General features: G+C 42.6%; 1 protein-coding gene across 1 annotated transcript in view; it reads right to left on the reverse strand.

The window, feature by feature from the left end:
- Nucleotides 1-12,033: 12,033 nt before the first annotated feature.
- Nucleotides 12,034-21,148, reverse strand: part of LOC121540249 (cytosolic carboxypeptidase 6-like) — a 499,145-nt gene continuing 490,030 nt past the window's right edge. Inside the window, exons 12-13 of the mRNA XM_041848977.1 lie at nucleotides 12,794-12,896; nucleotides 12,034-12,695 (exon numbers count right to left, since the gene is read on the reverse strand). Of these exons, the coding sequence (XP_041704911.1) occupies nucleotides 12,590-12,695; nucleotides 12,794-12,896 (209 nt within the window). The 3' untranslated portion in view covers nucleotides 12,034-12,589. The remainder of the gene's footprint in view (nucleotides 12,696-12,793; nucleotides 12,897-21,148) is intronic.

Consider the following 21,148-nt stretch of genomic DNA (forward strand, 5'->3'; position numbering starts at 1 on the left):
TCACTATATGTGGAGCTATACAATAAATTCCAATACAGGCTGCAAAACTAAACTGACTACACAAAATATATTTAATGTACTCCCACCATTAAGTGATCTTATAGTGAAATGGGAGCATCAATTCAAAAGAACACAAGAGCAAAGATAATGGGAAATATTGTATAAGACATGCTTTAAAACCAAAGAGCCATTTGGATCACTGTCTTGTGTGGCAATGAGAAACCCTCATCTCCTTCCTGTCAACCGTGGCTGTCTGGGTATCATCCAAATCTCTCACAGCTGAACACAATTCTTTATGATCGCGGGAACACTGGGTGTGATGAGGACAGAGAGGAGAGGACACACACTTACAAAGGAGGCAGGCTGAGGCTGGCTATCTTTCCCATCACATTCCTTAATGATGGCTGTGCTTGCAAATTCCACTTTGGGAGAGATTCCCTGAAGGGACAGTAGAAAACAAAAGCCTTTAACAAGGTGATGGAAACCAAACAAGAAAGGTGACTTCAGATAACACACTGCTTGAAATATAAATGTGCAAACACAACATCTACCATCGTTGCATTCTCAAGAAAACAAAATGGAAGGGAAATGGCTTTGGAGATGTTTAACATATATGACAAAGCCTGTGGAGGAGGCGGTGCACCAACAGGGAAAGAGATGGATCTCCTCATCAGCGTCTCTCTATTGGGACCACCGGCTCTAGGCGATGGCGTCAGCTTGGGGCCTGGTGTTCTCTTCAATAGTGGCCAAAATATCTCCCTTTAAAACCACATAGGAATATATAGCTTAATGCTTTTCTATGTATAGCTATGCTCATTAACACCAGAGAAAAGTCAAGAGAGGATCTGGTTTGGTGAGCCTTTAGTGACGAATTCTGAAAATTGGCACATTCCATTTTTTAACCCACGGTAATGTTGTAAGATTAGTGTACATAGAAGTATAATAGGGAGAATAGTGTACAATAGTAGGATATACCCTCCTCTATTGCCTGCACTGACCATGGAACTGTGTGATGACACAGACAAGTATTGCGCCATGCGTCGGGTTCAAACTTTTAAGGCTTGGTCTGCCCTCTGCTCCATAACGATTTAATTAGCCTACATTTCTTTTTTTATATTATCAATTGTTACTAATGATCCTCAGCAACAACCACATAGCCGTAATGGGATTTACAGAGGAAGCAAATGAAGGTAAACAAAACAATGTAATTAAATGGAATGATAATGTAGGCTATACCAACTGAAGGGAACTAACAGTAAATTGGCAGTTGAATATGTGTTATTATTACGCCTACTGAAGGTCGATATTGATAGTGGCTAATATTTAACATTATAGAAAAAGGAAACAGAGAAATTTGGGGTAGTCCATAATTAAGACATTCAAGAGTGCTCATCCCTGTAAGTTAAAAGGCTGTACAATTAAGTAAAATAAAATTCTGCATATTGGCACAGAATTTCATAAACTTTACTGTGGGAAAGTTGATATGTTGATATTCAGTTTGCTGCCATATTACTGGTTTCACATTTGTCAGCGATTATAAGGTCAAATAGATCTAAAACAAGTGTCATTTATATTTTCAATTCCCTTATCCAAACAGATTACTAATTTACTTAGCTCTTATCAATCACTCTTATCAAGATGTAAATTCCAGTGCATGGAGAATGCTGTTATTTCTATTAGAAAAAATAAAGTACTTTTAGTTGGGGGGGGCTGAATTTTTGGGGGGCCCGCGCTACAGACAGCGATATCGGTCTGCTAATACAGGACTAATAAAGGCCCAGTCCACTACTTTTGTGAAAAAATATTTCTTTCATTTATTTGATTAAAAACAAAATGTAATTACGCTTTTTCAGGGGGTGCTGCAGCGCCCTCAGCACCCCTACTTCCCGCGGCTATAACGTTCCATTTACGGTGCTTAACTCGGGTCGGAATCGGGGCCAAGCTGAATCAGTTCAAAGGATGTTGTGTCAGCTAAGGGAATATAACACAGAGACATACGATGTTTAATATTATGGAATGATATCACAGAAAGGCTCAAAATGAGAAAGATACTACTACCTTCTAGGTCTGCAATGGGACCGGGGTCAGCAGCTCCTGTGAACGTCTTTAGAGAGAGATAAAGAGCATATGAAAGCAAGTTTGAGGATGACAATAAGGTTGTTTTGTCTTCCTCTAAGCAACGTTGTTGGTCGGGGTAAAGAGTGAGGTTTCTATCCTTCTTACCTTCACAAAGACCATCTTCTCATGGAATAAAAGAGGAAATACAGGAGGCAGACAGAAAGTCTTCTTGAACTGTCCCATGATGCAGACACTCAGGCATATGTCTTCCTGATTGGGTAATACAACCTGGACAAGTAATCTGTAATCAAACAAATCAACTGTAGATAGCTAACATTACAAGGCTAATTGCTTGCTTTGTGCAACAAGTTGCTAGGTAGGAGCTACAGAGCTCGCCAGCTTGTAGTTCTATAAGCCGGAAAGAAGTTACCTCTGGTTCGTTCAGCCATCCCTTTGGGAAAAATTAATGGGGAAAGAATTGTGTTTTGGACAAGGTTAACATTTACATTTACATTTTAGTCATTTAGCAGACGCTCTTAACCAGAGCGACTTACAGGAGCAATTAGGGTCAAGTGCCTTGCTCAAGGGCACATTAACGTCATTTAGCAGACGCTCTTAGCCAGAGCGACTCACAAATTGGTACGTTCACCCTATAGCCAGTGGGATAACCACTTTACAATTTGGGGGGGTTAGAAGGATTACTTTTATCCTATCCCAGGTATTCCTTAAAGAGGTGGGGTTTCAAATGTCTCCGGAAGGTGGTGAGGGACTCCGCTGTCCTGGCGTCGTGAGGGAGCTTGTTCCACCATTGGGGTGCCAGAGCAGCGAACAGTTTTGACTGGGCTGAGGGGGAGCTATGCTTCCGCCAGAGGAAGGGGAGCCAGCAGGCCAGAGGTGGATGAACGCAATGCCCTCGTTTGGGTGTAGGGACTGATCAGAGCCTGAAGGTACAGAGGTGCCGTTCCCCTCACTGCTCCATAGGCAAGCACCATGGTCTTGTAGCGGATGCGAGCTTCAACTGGAAGCCAGTGGAGTGTGCGGAGGAGGGGGGTGACGTGAGAGAACTTGGGAAGGTTGAACACCAGACGGGCTGCGGCATTCTGGATGAGTTGTAGGGGTTTAATGGCACAGGCAGGGAGGCCAGCCAACAGCGAGTTGCAGTAGTCCAGACGGGAGATGACAAGTGCCTGGATTAGGACCTGTGCCGCTTCTTGTGTAAGGCAGGGTCGTACTCTCCGAATGTTGTAGAGCATGAACCTGCAGGAGCGGGTCACCGCCTTGATGTTGGCGGAGAACGACAGGGTGTTGTCCAGGGTCACGCCTGGCTCTTCGCACTCTGGGAGGAGGACACAGCGGAGTTGTCAACCGTGATGGCGAGATCATGGAACGGGCAGTCCTTCCCCGGGAGGAAGAGCAGCTCCGTCTTGCCAGGGGTTCAGCTTGAGGTGGTGATCCGTCATCCATACTGATATGTCTGCCAGACATGCAGAGATGCGATTCGCCACCTGGTTATCAGAAGGGGAAAGGAGAAGATTAGTTGTGTATCGTCAGCGTAGCAATGAATGAAAGGCCATGTGAGGATATGACAGAGCCAAGTGACTTGGTGTATAGGGAGAAAAGGAGAGGGCCTAGAACTGAGCCCTGGGGGACACCAGTGGTGAGAGCGCGTGGTGCGGGAGACAGCTTCTCGCCACGCCACTTGGTAGGAGCGACCGGTCAGGTAGGACGCAATCCAGGAGTGAGCCGCGCCGGAGATGCCCAGCTCAGAGAGGGTGGAGAGGAGGATCTGATGGTTCACAGTATCAAAGGCAGCAGACAGGTCTAGAAGGACAAGAGCAGAGGAGAGAGAGTTAGCTTTAGCAGTGCGGAGAGTCTCCGTGACACAGAGAAGAGCAGTCTCAGTTGAATGACCAGTCCTGAAACCTGATTGGTTTGGATCAAGAAGGTCATTCTGAGAGAGATAGCAAGAGAGTTGGCTAAAGACGGCACGCTCAATAGTTTTGGAAAGAAAAGAAAGAAGGGATACTGGTCTGTAGTTGTTGACGTCAGTGGGGTCGAGTGTTGGTTTTTTTGAGAAGGGGAGCAACTCTCGCTCTCTTGAAGACGGAAGGGACATGACCAGCGGTCAAGGATGAGTTGATCAGCGAGGTGAGGTAGGGGAGAAGGTCACCGGAGATGGTCTGGAGAAGAGAGGAGGGGATGGGGTCAAGCGGGCAGGTTGTTGGGCGGCCTGCAGTCACAAGTCGCAGGATTTTATCTGGAGAGAGAGGGGAGAAAGAAGTCAGAGCATAGGGTAGGGCAGTGTGAGCAGGACCAACAGTGTCATTAGACTTAACAAACGAGGATCGGATGTCGTCAACCTTCTTTTCAAAGTGGTTGACGAAGTCATCCACAGAGAGAGAGGAGGGGGGGGGGGGGAGGAGGATTCAGGAGGGAGGAAAATGTGGCAAAGAGCTTCCTAGGGTTAGAGGCAGATGCTTGGAATTTAGAGTGGTAGAAGGTGGCCTTAGCAGCAGAAACAGATGAAGAAAATGTAGAGAGGAGGGATTAACACAGTATTAGGAGACCTTATATGTAATAGCAGTCAGCTAACATGAGTGTTTTATTATTACATAAACTCTGCAAAATTCACAAAAAGTGATGTTAGCTGAAGATTATCTCATAGAACAAAAAGTATTAGATCTTCTAAGCCTGTGTTTACCACAGACCTTATTTTCTGCGTGTATCCAAAAACCCTGCAAAAACGCCATTCGTTTTCCTAATAGGCTTTGTCCAACAAACCATGGCGGAGTTAGTGCCTATAAAAAGAAGCCATTACTATTTATTAGCTAGCTAGAGACAAACCAGAGGAGAACGACTGCCCCCTCGCATTGAGGATTTCAAGTTGAAGGCCGGCCGCGGTACTGCAGGCATTGTTTCCAGAAAACAGGATCCCCCATTATAGTGAATGGGGAAATCTTCGTGGTTCGTGGATATAATAACAAAAATCGAACACAATCATGGTACCAATAATTGCTTCTATTTCACAAGATGTACTTCCTTGAACCGATTACTTTAAAATCACACACAGTCGAAGTTAAAAGGATAATTGAGTTGCTAAAGGCAGCCTGCAGTACCTCGGTCAGCCTTCAATTGTATATACTCAATGAGAGGGGGCAGCAATGAGCTAGCCTGCAACGTCACTTCCTAGAGTAGTTCAAACTGCTCCATGTAGCAAGATGGTGACACGCTGAAATTACACTTTCTGATTTTCAAACGTGCCACTGAGCATTCTCATAGGAAAAAATGGGGTGATGTCATCGATGGCTTCGTCCATTTTTTTTTTACAGTCCATGAGACAAACCCGATAGGCGATATGCACAGGCGAGCATGATGTATTTCCGGTTAAATCTCAGGATGGATGTAAACTTCCGGTTATCGTAGAATGCTGTGCTACCGTATGCTAGCATTGAATGCTTGTCATCAAAAACATCCGAAACGTTTCATTTTCGTTGTTGTTGTTGTTTATCTTAATGTTTATGTTAATGTTTTTACTTGTAATACTTCGTCTTGACTTATAACACGATGACGTGTAAATGTACGAAAGTGTCCTTTCAAAAACGGGATGACAGCTCTTCCAGCCATCACTGTGTGTGCCGCAATGTACCAATGTACAGTGTCTGCCAGATGCTATTCTTCTGTTATTTTTTTTTACTTTTCCCAAAGACAGTGAATTACATAAACGGTGGGTGATTAACATTCGACGAGTCAACTTTCTTACAACAAACACACGAGTCTGCAGCCGAAACTTTCTAAGTGAAGATGTGATAGAGCCTCCGACTCCAGCTGGGCGCAGACGTCTGAAGAAGGGAGCAGTTCCAGTGCTGTTTCAATGGAACAATTTCAGTCTTCCAGCCCCACGGCCCGGAGTTTGGGAAAGGACCAAGCGTCCCAACACAGAAACCATGAATGATCGGTCTGTGAAATTGGACTGTCCTCCTGACCATGACTACTGCAACAGTACTGAACCTGCTGCGCTGGATATGTCCCTTGACCACAATGAAAAACTTAGTGTAGAGATAGCAAGGCTCCAAAATCAAATTGAGGAGATAACTATCAGCAGCAAGTTCTGCTTGGAGCGGTTTGCTGGATCTGATTATGACATAAGGTTTTTCACAAGGTAAATTAAAATGTCCAATGTGTTTAATATATAGGCCTATGTATTTGAGCTTTCAACAATGACTAGTATTATTATCTGTTTAAATGTTGCATGTGTGGTGTGTGTTGTTGTAAGCTACTGGAAACCTTGAATTTCCCTCGGGATGAGTAAAGTATCTATCTAAAACTATCTAGATCTAGGCTATCTACTAGCGCATTAATTGTATTTTAAAATAGTGAGAAGAGCAGTAAGCAAAAGGACTGACATGTGCGTGGTCCAGTTTCTGACCTTAGTGCCAAATGTTCTAAGATGTTGTATAACTGTCAATAAGGATGCTAACATGCTTGCAATTTAATGTTGTGTATAGACACTTAACATATAGAAATGTAACACGTATGTCCCACAGGTTTGCAAGTCATGCCCACCTGATGGCCTTTTGGAAGCAGATAGAGCCAGCCACCTGCAAGATCATACGGGTGACAAGAGCACGAAGTGTAGCAAAGACTGATGACGTCCCTCACACTGGCAATGCCAATAATCTAGTCCTACTCTCAGCTGGTGTGGTGGCTTTAGTTTCTTCATTGAGCGGTAGCAGTGGGCTCTCACTGAGATCTCATTTGTAGCCCTGTTTTTACCTGATACTTTCATAAAAGTACAAACACATGAAGTGAGAGGTATATACACATGATTAAGCTTTATTTAAAGCATGACTAACCTGAAGCAGGACGGAGTCATGACTTAAAACACCAAAGCAAGGCTTCTAGCTCAGGCTAGCTAGCGTTAGCATATTACCTTCAAAGTTGCAAAGAAAAGAAGAAACGTAAAATGTGAAGCCTTTATCCAGTTTGCTACGTGGTGTCGTACTGGATGTCCGGACGACCCTCTGTATATCATTAACAGATACTTTAGGGAACGCCAGCAAACACCTTGTAAACTTCATCTCTGCCATCATAACGGTCTACTGTCACTGTCTAATGTTTTTTTCCGGTAACCGGAAATGCTCAAGCATCCTTACGCTAATGCGGAAGTGATGCGTGCATAGAGCCTATGGGCTGGCAAGCTAGCTATTTCACTTGGGAGTTTACTTTTGTTCACAGTGGGAGCAGTTGGCTGCAAAAGTTTTAGGCTATACTAGTGTATGTAATAGTGTATATTGATGGTTGGAAGATAGATAGCAAGCTAACGTTTGCTAGCTAACGTTTGCTAGCTAGCTGAGTGGCAAATATTATTGAGTGGGATATTATTTGCATTATTGATAAAGTAAAAACTTAGTGAGAATAAATAACATATCAGGTTGTACTTATAGTATGCTTACTTATTTTCTTGTGTTCTTCTTATTTTTCTTTCTCTTGTGTTTTCATTCTACCTTATGTTATTTGTAGTATTACATTGTTATTTATTACTGCATTGTTGGGTTTAGAGCTTACAAGAAAGGCATTTCACTGTACTTGTGCATTTCAGAGCTTTCTGAGACATTTTGGAGGAGGAAAGCTTCTTTTGAGGTGTCAACCCACCCATTTTCAAACATTGTTGTCATAGCTGCCAAACTAACAGGAAGCAGAGATATTGGTGGTCATGTGACTCTTGAGGGAAAATAAAACTGGAATTCAATCAAATCTGCATTCCATAGTTCAGTGGACGCAACAAAAGTCTAAAACCATTTATTGGGCAGATTGAGAATCAATAGAATTTTCTAAGTTACGATGTCCTGACAAACGATAGACCAGAGTGATCAAATAAGTGGACTTTATATCCCGCCACGCATGTACAGTTGAATTCGGAAGTTTACATACACCTTAGCCAAATACATTTCAACTCAGTTTTTCACAATTCCTGACATTTATTCCTAGTAGAAATTCTGTCTGTCTTAGGTCAGTTAGGATCACCTCTTTATTTTAAGAATATGAAATGTCAGAATAATAGTAGAGAGAACGATATATTTCAGCTTTTATTTCTTTCATCACATTCCCAGTGGGTCAGAAGTTTACATACACTCAAATAGTATTTGGTAGCATTGCCTTTAAAATGTTTAACTTGGGTCAAACGTGTTGGGTAGCCTTCCACAAGCTTCCCACAATAAGTTGGGTGAATTTTGGTCCATTCCTCCTGACAGAGCTGGTGTAACTGAGTCAGGTTTGTAGGCCTCCTTGCTCGCACACGCTTTTTCAGTTCTGCCCACACATTTTCTATAGGATTGAGGTCAGGGCTTTGTGATGGCCACTCCAATACCTTGACTTTGTTGTCCTTAAGCCATTTTGCCACAACTTTGGAAGTATGCTTGGGGTCATTGTCCATTTGGAAGACCAATTTGCGATCAAGCTTTAATTTCCTGACTGATGTCTTGAGATGTTGCTTCAATATATCCACATCATTTTCCTTCCTCATGATGCCATCTATTTTGTGAAGTGCACCAGTCCCTCCTGCAGCAAATCACCCCCACAGCATGATGCTGCCACCCCTGTGCTTCCTGGTTGGGATGGTGTTCTTCAGCTTGCAAGCCACCCCCTTTTTCCTCCAAACATAACAATGGTCATTATGGCCAAACAGTTAAATTTTTGTTTAATCAGACCAGAGGACAATTCTCCAAAAAGTACGATCTTTGTCCCCTTGTGCAGTTGCAAACCGTAGTCTGACTTTTCTATGGCGGTTTTGGAGCAGTGGCTTCTTCCTTGCTGAGCGGCCTTTCAGGTTATGTCGATATAGGACTCGTTTTACTGTGGATATACAGTGGGGGAAAAAAAGTATTTAGTCAGCCACCAATTGTGCAAGTTCTCCCACTTAAAAAGATGAGAGAAGCCTGTAATTTTCATCATAGGTACACATCAACTATGACAGACAAATTGAGAAATCACATTGTAGGATTTTTAATGAATTTATTTGCAAATTATGGTGGAAAATAAGTATTTGGTCACCTACAAACAAGCAAGATTTCTGTCTCTCACAGACCTGTAACTTCTTCTTTAAGAGGCTCCTCTGTCCTCCACTCGTTACCTGTATTAATGGCACCTGTTTGAACTTGTTATCAGTATAAAATACACCTGTCCACAACCTCAAACAGTCACACTCCAAACTCCACTATGGCCAAGACCAAAGAGCTGTCAAAGGACACCAGAAACAAAATTGTAGACCTGCACCAGGCTGGGAAGACTGAATCTGCAATAGGTAAGCAGCTTGGTTTGAAGAAATCAACTGTGGGAGCAATTATTAGGAAATGGAAGACATACAAGACCACTGATAATCTCCCTCGATCTGGGGCTCCACGCAAGATCTCATCCCGTGGGGTCAAAATGATCACAAGAATGGTGAGCAAAAATCCCAGAACCACACGGGGGGACCTAGTGAATGACCTGCAGAGAGCTGGGACCAAAGTAACAAAGCCTACCATCAGTAACACACTACGCCGCCAGGGACTCAAATCCTGCAGTGCCAGACGTGTCCTCCTGCTTAAGCCAGTACATGTCCAGGCCCGTCTGAAGTTTGCTAGAGTGCATTTGGATGATCCAGAAGAGGATTGGGAGAATGTCATATGGTCAGATGAAACCAAAATATAACTTTTTGGTAAAAACTCAACTCGTCGTGTTTGGAGGACAAAGAATGCTGAGTTGCATCCAAAGAACACCATACCTACTGTGAAGCATGGGGGTGGAAACATCATGCTTTGGGGCTGTTTTTCTGCAAAGGGACCAGGACGACTGATCCGTGTAAAGGAAAGAATTAATGGGGCCATGTATCGTGAGATTTTGAGTGAAAACCTCCTTCCATCAGCAAGGGCATTGAAGATGAAACGTGGCTGGGTCTTTCAGCATGACAATGATCCCAAACACACCGCCCGGCAACGAAGGAGTGGCTTCGTAAGAAGCATTTCAAGGTCCTGGAGTGGCCTAGCCAGTCTCCAGATCTCAACCCCATAGAAAATCTTTGGAGGGAGTTGAAAGTCCGTGTTGCCCAGCGACAGCCCCAAAACATCACTGCTCTAGAGGAGATCTGCATGGAGGAATGGGCCAAAATACCAGCAACAGTGTGTGAAAACCTTGTGAAGACTTACAGAAAACGTTTGACCTGTGTCATTGCCAACAAAGGGTATATAACAAAGTATTGAGAAACTTTTGTTATTGACCAAATACTTATTTTCCACCATAATTTGCAAATAAATTCATAAAAAATCCTACAATGTGATTTTCTGGATTTCTTTTTCTCATTTTGTCTGTCATAGTTGACGTGAACCTATGATGAAAATTACAGGCCTCTCTCATCTTTTTAAGTGGGAGAACTTGCACAATTGGTGGCTGACTAAATACTTTTTCCCCCCACAGTAGATACTTTTGTACCTGTTTCCTCCAGCATCTTCACAAGGTCCTTTGCTGTTGTTCTGGGATTGATTGTCACTTTTCGCACCAAAGTACGTTCATCTCTAGGAGACAGAACGCGTCTCCTTCCTGAGCGGTATGACGGCTGCGTGGTCCCATGGTGTTTATACTTGCGTACTATTGTTTGTACAGATGAACGTGGTACCTTCAGGCGTTTGGAAATTGCTCCCAAGGATGAACCAGACTTGTGGAGGTCTACAATTTATTTTCTGAGGTCTTGGCTGATTTCTTTTGATTTTCCCCACAATGTCAAGCAAAGAGGCACTGAGTTTGAAGGTAGGCCTTGAAATACATCCACAGGTACACCTCCAATTGACTCAAATGATGTCGATTAGCCAATCAGAAGCTTCTAAAGCCATGACATCATTTTCTGGAATTTTCCAAGCTGTTTAAAGGCACATTCAACTTAGTGTATGTAAACTTCTGACCCACTGGAATTGTGATCCAGTGAATTATAAGTGAAATAATCTGTCTGTAAACAATTGCTGGAAAAATGACTTGTGTCATGCACAAAGTAGATGTCCTAACCGACTTGCCAAAACTATAGTTTGTTAACAAGAACTTTGTGGAGTGGTTGAATAACGAGTATTGATGACTCCAACCTAAGTGTATGTAAACTTCCGACTTCAACTGTATTAAGAATGATGCATGCATAGCTGTTTACAAATAATTAGAAAGTAATATGCCCAGTCTAGTGGAGCAAGCAACAGAGAATAATGGCTCTAGATAAAGCTTAAAATTATAGCAGCACAGTGTGGACTATGCTCTTTGAATATAAGGAAGCATTTCCCTGTGTGTGTGTGTGTGTGTGTGTGTGTGTGTGTGTGTCTGCAGATTTTGTGTGTGTGTGTGTGTGTGAGAGAGAGAGAGAGAGAGAGGGGTAGATAGAGTGATGTGCTAACATACGCTACAGTGTTGGACAGGTCAAAGTCTGACAGTAAAAGCATCAAAAGACAAATGTCTTTCGTCATTCTCATTCAGCCTCTCCATCTTTTCGTCAACCATGTAACAGTAATTTGTTTATGCTGTTATGCTGAGTGATTGCCTCACTTCTTCCAAATGACTGGTCTGAAAAAATACATGTTGTTCTTCACGCTTCACTTGACTAATGTACAATTCTCTCTCGCTCTCCTACTTATGCCTTTGTATTGAGCAAATCCCATGGATCGTGTTTTACATAATGCAGTGAAAAAGCACTCAGTGCTCTGAACAGATAGGTTAAATAGATGTTTACATTACAGTAAGAAAGGGAAGTGAATGGGTATCAGTGAATTTAGGTAATTAAATTCATACTTGAGAGATGCACACCATTTTCTATAGGGACTTAAAATTCTTGAGTAAAATTTTATTATCCATGAAATGAGTTCAGTTTAAATCAAACTGAACCCAAGTCTGTTTCTTTGAATCATAAACACCTGTGTAAACTAATACTCTGACAATGACTGAACATTAATTTGACAAACTTACAAATGTGTGTTATATTTCATAGTTTTTATCAACACAATACTTAGATACTGATAAGGTCATGACTAAACAGAAATGGGTTACCCCTCCCATTGAACCCTTCCAAATAATGTATGCTAGAGAGAGGCAAGATAAACACAAAATAAGTTACGTACAAGAGAAAACACATGCACTTATTTACAATGACATACGTAAATACATCTGAATAAAAAGCAACACCTACAATGGAAAAAGCACATTGTGGTAATATATAAGAATGACATATGAAGTCCTCAAATGGAGCATGAGATGTATATGTTTCACCTTGATCGGTCCCATACATTTCATACAAAGTCAGAGCAACTTGCTCTAATGAAATCCCATGAGTAAATATCCTCCAATTAACATGCTATCCATACGTGATCCGTTTGTGAAAATGAGTCCTTTATCTCAGACTGGTGCATCTAATTTTCATGAGGGCTGTGTGGATGTAGTATAGGCCTGTGAGTCAGGAGCCCCTATACAGTAGTCAGACTGGACTGGTGTTTCCAGTATGTTGTGGCGCTGCCTGGTGTCTAGTGGTCTAATCTTTGAGTCCCAGGTTCTTCCTCTCTGCTCCTCTCTCACACCCCGAGGTCTTCTTATTCCCAGTTCCATTCCCCAGTCGACCCTGGGACAATACCTCCGTACTGAGGACACAAAAACACAAATATTAGTGAATATGATCAAGTTAAACAAAAAGGATGTAAACTGACAAGTTATAGAAATGTGTCATTAAAAACATTACGTGTTGATGTGATTTGGGATTTGTGGTTTGTTGTCATCGATGAAGTTGTTGTGCCTGTAGTAGTCGAGGAAAGTGCGGGCAACATTTCTTCCCAGCTTCATGTCTGAGGGGACCGTGTTAAGGTTATTTTCTATAACATGAACATATGGCGCTGTTGGCCTTTAGTTTAGTCAACAATAAGGCAATTTCTCCCTGGCTGGGAGGCCTTTACTGGAGTTACAAAGCCTCTAAATCCTGCCTCCAACGCTCTACTATTAATAAAAAAAAATAAAGCCCTAGCTTCTCCCTCACAGAACGAATAGAACCATTTGCAGTAAATAACTAAGCAATAACCAGTAGAGAAATGTGGCATATAAATTACCAGGATACAACACACTGTGACCACACTAAGTGAGGGTAAATCAACTGCATTTCAGTCTGGTCAGCCAAAAACACGACGGTGGAAGGCATCACATAGCGGCAATTACTTACCACCTAGGCTTTATTTAAATTCATAAGTCTAGCCCTCAGCACCAACCACATTATGGAGGGCATCAATAACTTGAGACACTCCATCATAAAACTGTGTGGCCACTCTGCATGCTGTTGCCATGACGCTGGGCTGGATTAGACAACAAACACAGATAATAACAAGATGATTTAGATTAAGGAAAAATCTAGAAAACAGTAAACAAACACTGTGGTCAATCTGGATGAATCAGTACACACATAAATACTGTTATGCCAATAGGGAAAACAATGAGAGAAACATTTCCTCATGTACAATTATAATTCATAGGGCCAGAGCTCATGAAAAAACATTAGTGACAACTACAAATAATCCATATTCCATCAGAGATGGACACAGAGGTTCCCCAGTCTAGGTGCTTTGTTGTTACGAATGTGTTCTTTACCAGACAGACAAATTATGAAATGTCACAGAGACATAATCGTTCACCTCTTGTTGTCATTTCCTTGTTGATGTTCAGATTTGACCTGTCTATCTGTCACACCTTTGTGATTGAAACAAGTGCCCGTGAAAAAATATATAAAGAAAGTGATTCAATCGTTTTTCATTTTTTCAATTTCTTTCAAAGGTCAGAATTGACCCATTAAACATAAATCCTAGGCCCTATAGGTGAAATTCTATTACCCAAAGCAGTTAACTCATAAAAAATCCATCCTTGGGCTGAATGGAGTGTCTGGGTGGAGGTCCATGCCTTTGTTTCTTGTCAGTGAACACACATGCACCTGCGCATGCACACACACATGCACACGCACACGCACACGTACACACACACACACACACAGAGTATGGAAGCTAACATTCCCTAGAATACTAGAGGAGGCAGGGAGGGTGCCTCCCATTTGCCCCATTTTGGCCAGCACCTTCCTCATCCCCCTTTCATACCCCACTGTTGCTAGTCCATCACCTTAGCCTGGAAAGGTGGTGTCTCTGTGGGCCTCCATTCGTCACTCAGAGGGCTGATGGGCACTCTCCACAAGGCTCCAGCTCCTGCATCATGCCATTAACTATTTTAGGCTCATAACCCGCTATGAACCTACACTCTTAGAAAAAAGGGTTCCAAAAGGGTTCTATGCAGAGGGATAGGGTTCTACCAAGAACCGTTTTCATCTGAAGAACCCTTTTTCGGAAGACGATGGTTCTTTGTAAGGCAAAGGGTTCTACCTAGACCCTTTTTTATCCTAAGAACCGTTTTTGGAAGAAAGGGTTCTTTGGTGATTGTTTGGAAGGCAAGAAGGATTCTTTGGAAGGTAAGAAGGGTTCTACATAGAACTCTTCTGAATCTGTATTCGTTTTTTAAATTGTAATTTTTGTTCTTTCTTTTAGAAAGTGCCTGAGCATTAGTGTTTACTTCAGTGTTTACACTTTAACAACAGGAGTTTGAGTAATCTGATACATTTAAAAAGATAAGTGTGAGAATGTTTTAAACTGTACCTATATTATGGGAATATATGTGCATGTATCTGGTATTCCCTTAATCATTTTACATATACCCTACTGAGATAGTTGATATCTTTAGTGAAAAGCATGAGCTGGCCCACACCCAAAAAGTTAGTTGAATTGCTGACTAACGGTGAGTAAACTGTAGGCTACAAAAATAAAGAGTCGCAAAAGTATTCAGACCCCTTGGATTTCGTAACATTTTGTTGTGTTACAAAGTGGGATTAAAATGTATTTAATTGTAATTTTTTGTCAACAATCTACACAAAATATTGTGTAATGTCAAAGTGGAAGATTTGGTTTTTGTTTTATTTAAGATTAATAAAAATGTAATTAATAAAATATAGTCATTGTATAAATATTCAGCCGCTTTGTTTAGGCAATCCTAAATTAGTTCAGGAGTAAAATGTGGCTTAATAAATCACATAAAAAGTTACATGGACTCACTGTGTGTGAAATAATAGGGGTTGACATGATTATTAAATGACTAACCCTTCCTCCATCCCCAATACATTTACATTATATTTTCGTCATTTAGCAGACGCTCTTATCCAGAGCGACTTACAAATACATACAACATCTGTAAGGCCCTTCAGTCAAGTATTGGATTTCAAGCACAGATTCAAATACAATGCTTTTTCAAGACACTGTATAAGCTCCCAGTAATTTATCGGGTAAACCATCAACGTTTTGCATCACAGTGCCTTCTTGACCCTGAAGAAGGCACTGTAGCCTAGCGGTTAATAAAGTTGGGCCAGTAACCGAAAGGTCGCTGGTTTGAATCCCCGAGCTTACTAGGGCTGCATTCCAAACACGTAAAAGAAACACCCTCAGCCCTCAAATTAAGTGGACACTTCTCATGCGGTACCGGAGCGCCAAGTCTAGGTCCAAAAGGCTTCTCAACAGCTTCTACCCCCAAGCCATAAGACTCCTGAACAGCTAATCATGGCTACCCAGACTATTTGCACTGCCCCACCACCCCATCCCCCTCTTTTACGCTGCTGCTACTCTGTTTATTATTTATGCATAGTCACTTTAACTCTACCCACATGTACATATTACCTCAATTACCTCGATTAACCAGTGCCCCCGCACATTGACTCTGTACCGGTACCCCGCTATATATAGCCTCCCTACTGTTATTTTACTTTACTGCTGCTCTTTAGTTATTTGCTTAGATTTTTTTTACTTAACACTTTTTTATTTTACTTTTTTATTTTTTAAAAACTGCATGTTGCTACAGTAAGCATTTCACTGTGATGTCTACACCTGTTGTATTCGGCGCATGTGGCAAATACAATTTGATTTGATGATGAGTTGACACACAAGAATGAATACAGGCTGGAAATTCGTCACCCGTTCCTCCCAAGGTTGTGTTTTCAGTCATCGTGGAACCACCGGTAGCTGTTGTGTGTGCTTTATATGCGCTACAGTCAATTATGATTGTATTTCGTATCTTGGCTAGAAGACAACGCATCCGCAGACATCGAATACTACCCATCCGACTATACAAGGTAAATCGAAAATTACAATGTATAAGTGTGATGTCAGGGAAAGTTGTATGGCTAGCTAACGTTTCCAAAAGCTAACCAAACAAAAACATCATTACTTTCACGATACGTGTTTGTGCAGTCATGTGCATTAGTAATGATGACGCTGGAGAAGATGGCTGCCGTTTTACATCCCTCTAACCAATTGTACTATTATGTGTGTTTTTTCGCGTTATTTGTAATTTATTCTGTACATAATGTTTCTGCCATCGTCTCTTATAAGCAAAAAGAGCTTCTGGATATTAGGACAGCGATTATTCACCTCGTATTGGATGAAGAATTTTTCTTCATGAGTCGGACGCGAAGGATATCCTACAGACACCCGACAAGGCCCAAATCCCCGTCATTCGCAGGAGAAAGAGACTGAGATATCGTGGACGTAGGTCGGGGTGCCTTGTAAGGATCCGACGGCGAGCGAGTAAACTGCCTCTTCCATCAATCCTATTAGCCAACGTTCAATCATTTGAAAATAAATTGACCTAAAATTAAGGTTATCCTCCCAACAGGACATTAAAAACTGTAATATCTTATGTTTCACCGAGTCGTGGCTGAACGACGACATGGACAACATACAGCTGACGGGATACTGTATACACTACATCGGCAGAATAGAACGGCTGACTCCGGTAAGACAAGGGGTGGCGGTCTGTGTATATTTGTAAACAACAGCTGGTGCACAAAATCAAATACTAAGGAAGTCTCGAGGTTTTGCTCGCTTGAGGTAGAGTATCTTATGATAAGCTGTAGTCCACACTATTTACCAAGAGAGTTTTCATCTATATTTTTCATAGCTGTCTATTTACCACCACAAACCAATGCTGGCATTAAGATTGCACTCAATGAGCTGTATAAAGCCATATGTAAACAGGAAAACGCTCATCCAGAGGCAGCGCTCCTAGTGGGCGGGAACTTTAATGCAGGGAAATTTAAATCCGTTCTACCTAATTTCTACCAGCATGTTAAATGTGCAACCAGAGGAAAAAAAACTCTAGACCACCTTTACTCCACACACAGAGACGCATACAAAGCTCTCCCTCGCCCTCCATTTGGCAAATCTGACCATAACTCTATCCTCCTGATTCCTGCTTATAAGCAAAACCTAAAGCAGGAAGCACCAGTGACTCAGTTAATAAAAAAGTGGTCAGATGACGCAGATGCTAAGCTACAGGACTGTTTTGCTAGCACAGACTGGAACATTTTCCGGGATTCTTCAAATAGCATTGAGGAGTACACCACATCAGTCACTGGCTTCATCAATAAGTGCATCGATGACGTCGTCCCCACAGTGACCATACGTACATACCCCAACCAGAAGCCATGGATTACAGGCAACATCCGCACTGAGCTAAAGGGTAGAGCTGCCGCTTTCAAGGAGCGGGACTCTAACCCGGACACTTATAAGAAATCCCGCTATGCCCTCCGACAAACCATCAAACAGGCAAATAGTCAATACAGGACTAAGATTGAATCGTACTACACCGGCTCTGATGCTTGTCGGATGTGGCAGGGCTTGAAAACTATTACAGACTACAAAGGGAAGCACAGCCGCGAGCTGCCCAGTGACACAAGCCTACCAGACGAGCTAAACCACTTCTATGCTCGCTTCGAGGCATGCAACACTGAAGCATGCATGAGAGCACCAGCTGTTCCGGATGACTATGTGATCACGCTCTCCGTAGCCGATGTGAGTAAGACTTTTAAGCAGGTCAACATTCACAAGGCCGCAGGGCAGACTGATTACCAGGATGTGTACACCGAGCATGTTCTGACCAACTGGCAAGTGTCTTCACTGACATTTTCAACATGTCCCTGACTGAGTCTGTAATACCAACATGTTTCAAGCAGACTACCATAGTCCCCGTTCCCAAGGACACTAAGATAACCTGCCTAAATGACTACCGACCCGTAGCACTGACGTCTGTAGCCATGAAGTGCTTTGAAAGGCTGGTCATGGCTCACATCAACACCATTATCCCAGAAACCCTAGACCCACTCCAATTTGCATACCGCCCCAACAGATCCACAGATGATGCAATCTCTATTGCACTCCACTCTGCCCTTTCCCACCTGGACAAGAGGAACACCTACGTGAGAATGCTATTCATTGACTACAGCTCAGCGTTCAACACCATAGTGCCCTCAAAGCTCATCACTAAGCTAAGGATCCTGGGACTTAACACCTCCCTCTGCAACTGGATCCTGGACTTCCTGACGGGCCGCCCCAGGTGGTAAGGGTAGGTAACAACACATCTGCCACGCTGATCCTCAACACGGGGGCCCCTCAGGGGTGCATGCCCAGTCCCCTCCTGTACTCCCTGTTCACCCATGACTGCATGGCCAGGGACAACTCCAACACCATCATTAAGTTTGCCGACGACACAACAGTGGTAGGCCTGATCACCAACAACGATGAGACAGCCTATAGGGAGGAGGTCAGAGACCTGGCCGTGTGGTGCCAGGACAACAACCTCTCCCTCAACGTGACCAAGACAAAGGAGATGATTGTGGACTACAGGGAAAAAAAGAGGACTGAGCACGCCCCCATTCTCATCAACGGGCTGTAGTGGAACAGGTTGAGAGCTTCAAGTTCCTTGGTGTCCACATCCCCACCAAACTATCATGGTCCAAACACACCAAGACAGTCGTGAAGAGGGCACGACAAAGCCTATTCCCCCTCAGGAGACTGAAAAGATTTGGCATGGGTCCTCAGATCCTCAAAAAGTTCTACAGCTGCACCATCGAGAGCATCCTGACTGGTTGCATCACCACCTGGTATGGCAACTGCTCGGCCTCCGACCGCAAGGCACTACAGAGGGTAGTGCGTACGGCCCAGTACATCACTGGGGCCAAGCTTCCTGCCATCCAGGACCTCTATACCAGGCAGTGTCAGAGGAAGGCCCTCAAAATTGTCAAAGACTCCAGCCACCCTAGTCATAGACTGTTCTCTCTACTACCGCAGGGCAAGCGGTACCAGAGCACCAAGTCTAGGTCCAAAAGGCTTCTCAACAGCTTCTACCCCCAAGCCATAAGACTCCTGAACAGCTAATCATGGCTACCCGGACTATTTGCACTGCCCCCCTTACCCCCACCCCATCTTTTTACGCTGCTGCTACTCTGTTAATTATTTATGCATAGTCACTTTAACTCTACCCACATGTACATATTACCTCAACTACCTCAACTAGCCGGTGCCCCCGCACATTGACTCTGCACCGGTACCCCCCTGTATATAGCCTCCCTACTGTTATTTTATTTTACTTCTGCTCTTTTTTTCACAACACTTTTTTGTTGTTGTTGTTTTATTTTACATTTTTATTAAAAAATAAATGCATTGTTGGTTAAGGGCTGTAAGTAAGCATTTCACGGTAATGTCTACACCTGTTGTATTCGGCGCATGTGGCAAATAACATTTGCTTTGATTTGATTAGTAGCACAAGTTCTAACTTATTTACATTCATTTTTACTTACACTTGTATGTTGACTTCTCCATATTGATGTTGGTTTTACGTTTTGGCTGACTTTTCTTAGCGGATGTTCAATTATCACGAACTGAATTATGGGGATTTTCAGGCCCCGGAGTAAACAGAATTGTACACTCTCACACTCGATCTCAAACGAGGGCTGAGGGGCTTACGTTGCCAACTTCCCTTGTTTGGCTAATTGTTTGGACCGACGGCAAAGATGGCCGTGGGGATTCCCCCAAGGGCATAAGGCGAGGGTAAGTGGAGGAGGGTGTGTCTTTCATGTATTTGAAACGCAGCCTAGGTGAAAAGTCTGTCGACGTGCCCTTGAGCAAGGCCCTTAATCCTAATTGCTCCTGTAAGTCGGTCTGGATAAGCGTGTCTGCTAAAATGTAAGAAGGCACTGTGATGCCAAAACGTTGGTGGTTTACCGAATAAATTACTGCCAGCTTATATAGTGTGTGACTCTATTTTTTAAAGCCTATAGTTGATATCTTTGCCATGATTTGTCTTTCAAATTAATATTTTCTGTAATTTTATTGACCAGAGAGTAAGAGAATAGAAGGGAGTTTGAGTGACCCAGCAGTGTATTGTATGGTACACAGCAAATTGGCCAGTGTTAGCTAGTGTTTTTCAGTATAACATTTCTAGTGTTGATTGAGGAGTTAAATTAACACTCAGTGACTCAGTGGTGTAAAATAACCCCAGTGTTGGTGTTAATAACCAGAGTTGAGTGTAATTGTGTCATTTTTACTCTGAATAGATCAAGCCCATTGCCATCATATTTCCCAGCATGCTCAATTGCAGGTTGATTTTCAGAATTGTTGTGTCAATATCTGTGTTTTTGCATGTGCATTGATTGGTTGATTAATCTTATGCAACACAAAGATAAATAAAATTACATTTTTCTAAACTAATCCAATCGGTAAGTTGTTGGATTTATTGCATCAGTTACTGAGATGGTTGATCCAGTTTAGATGGTTTAGGTAGTCTCAGTAATCAACCTTCCCTACCCTGGCAGTCATTTTGAATACAGGTTGCGGGTGATTAAAAGTTAACATTTTGGGATATCCTCACTTTGGCTGGATTCCAAAATGAATTACACATCACTTTGCAAGCCAGCATAATGTGATTTGCAGGCCTGATGTGGTCTGTAAACTAGGAGTTTCAGACAGCTGTGGCGTTTCAGACCACTGTGTTAGGGTCCTCAAAGAAAGTCCTTTTGATATATATAATTTATTGTCATAAAGAGTTTAATTTTAAAGATAACATAAGATAAAAAGGTTATTGGTAGAACCGTTTATAGAGGGTTCCAGGAAGAAAGCACACACTAGCACCAAAAAGGGTTCCCCTTGTCCCTGGGGACAAGCTGAAGAACACTATATGGTTCTACTTAGCA

The sequence above is a fragment of the Coregonus clupeaformis genome, chromosome 26 (assembly GCF_020615455.1).
Source record: "Coregonus clupeaformis isolate EN_2021a chromosome 26, ASM2061545v1, whole genome shotgun sequence".
Taxonomy (NCBI): Eukaryota; Metazoa; Chordata; class Actinopteri; order Salmoniformes; family Salmonidae; genus Coregonus; species Coregonus clupeaformis.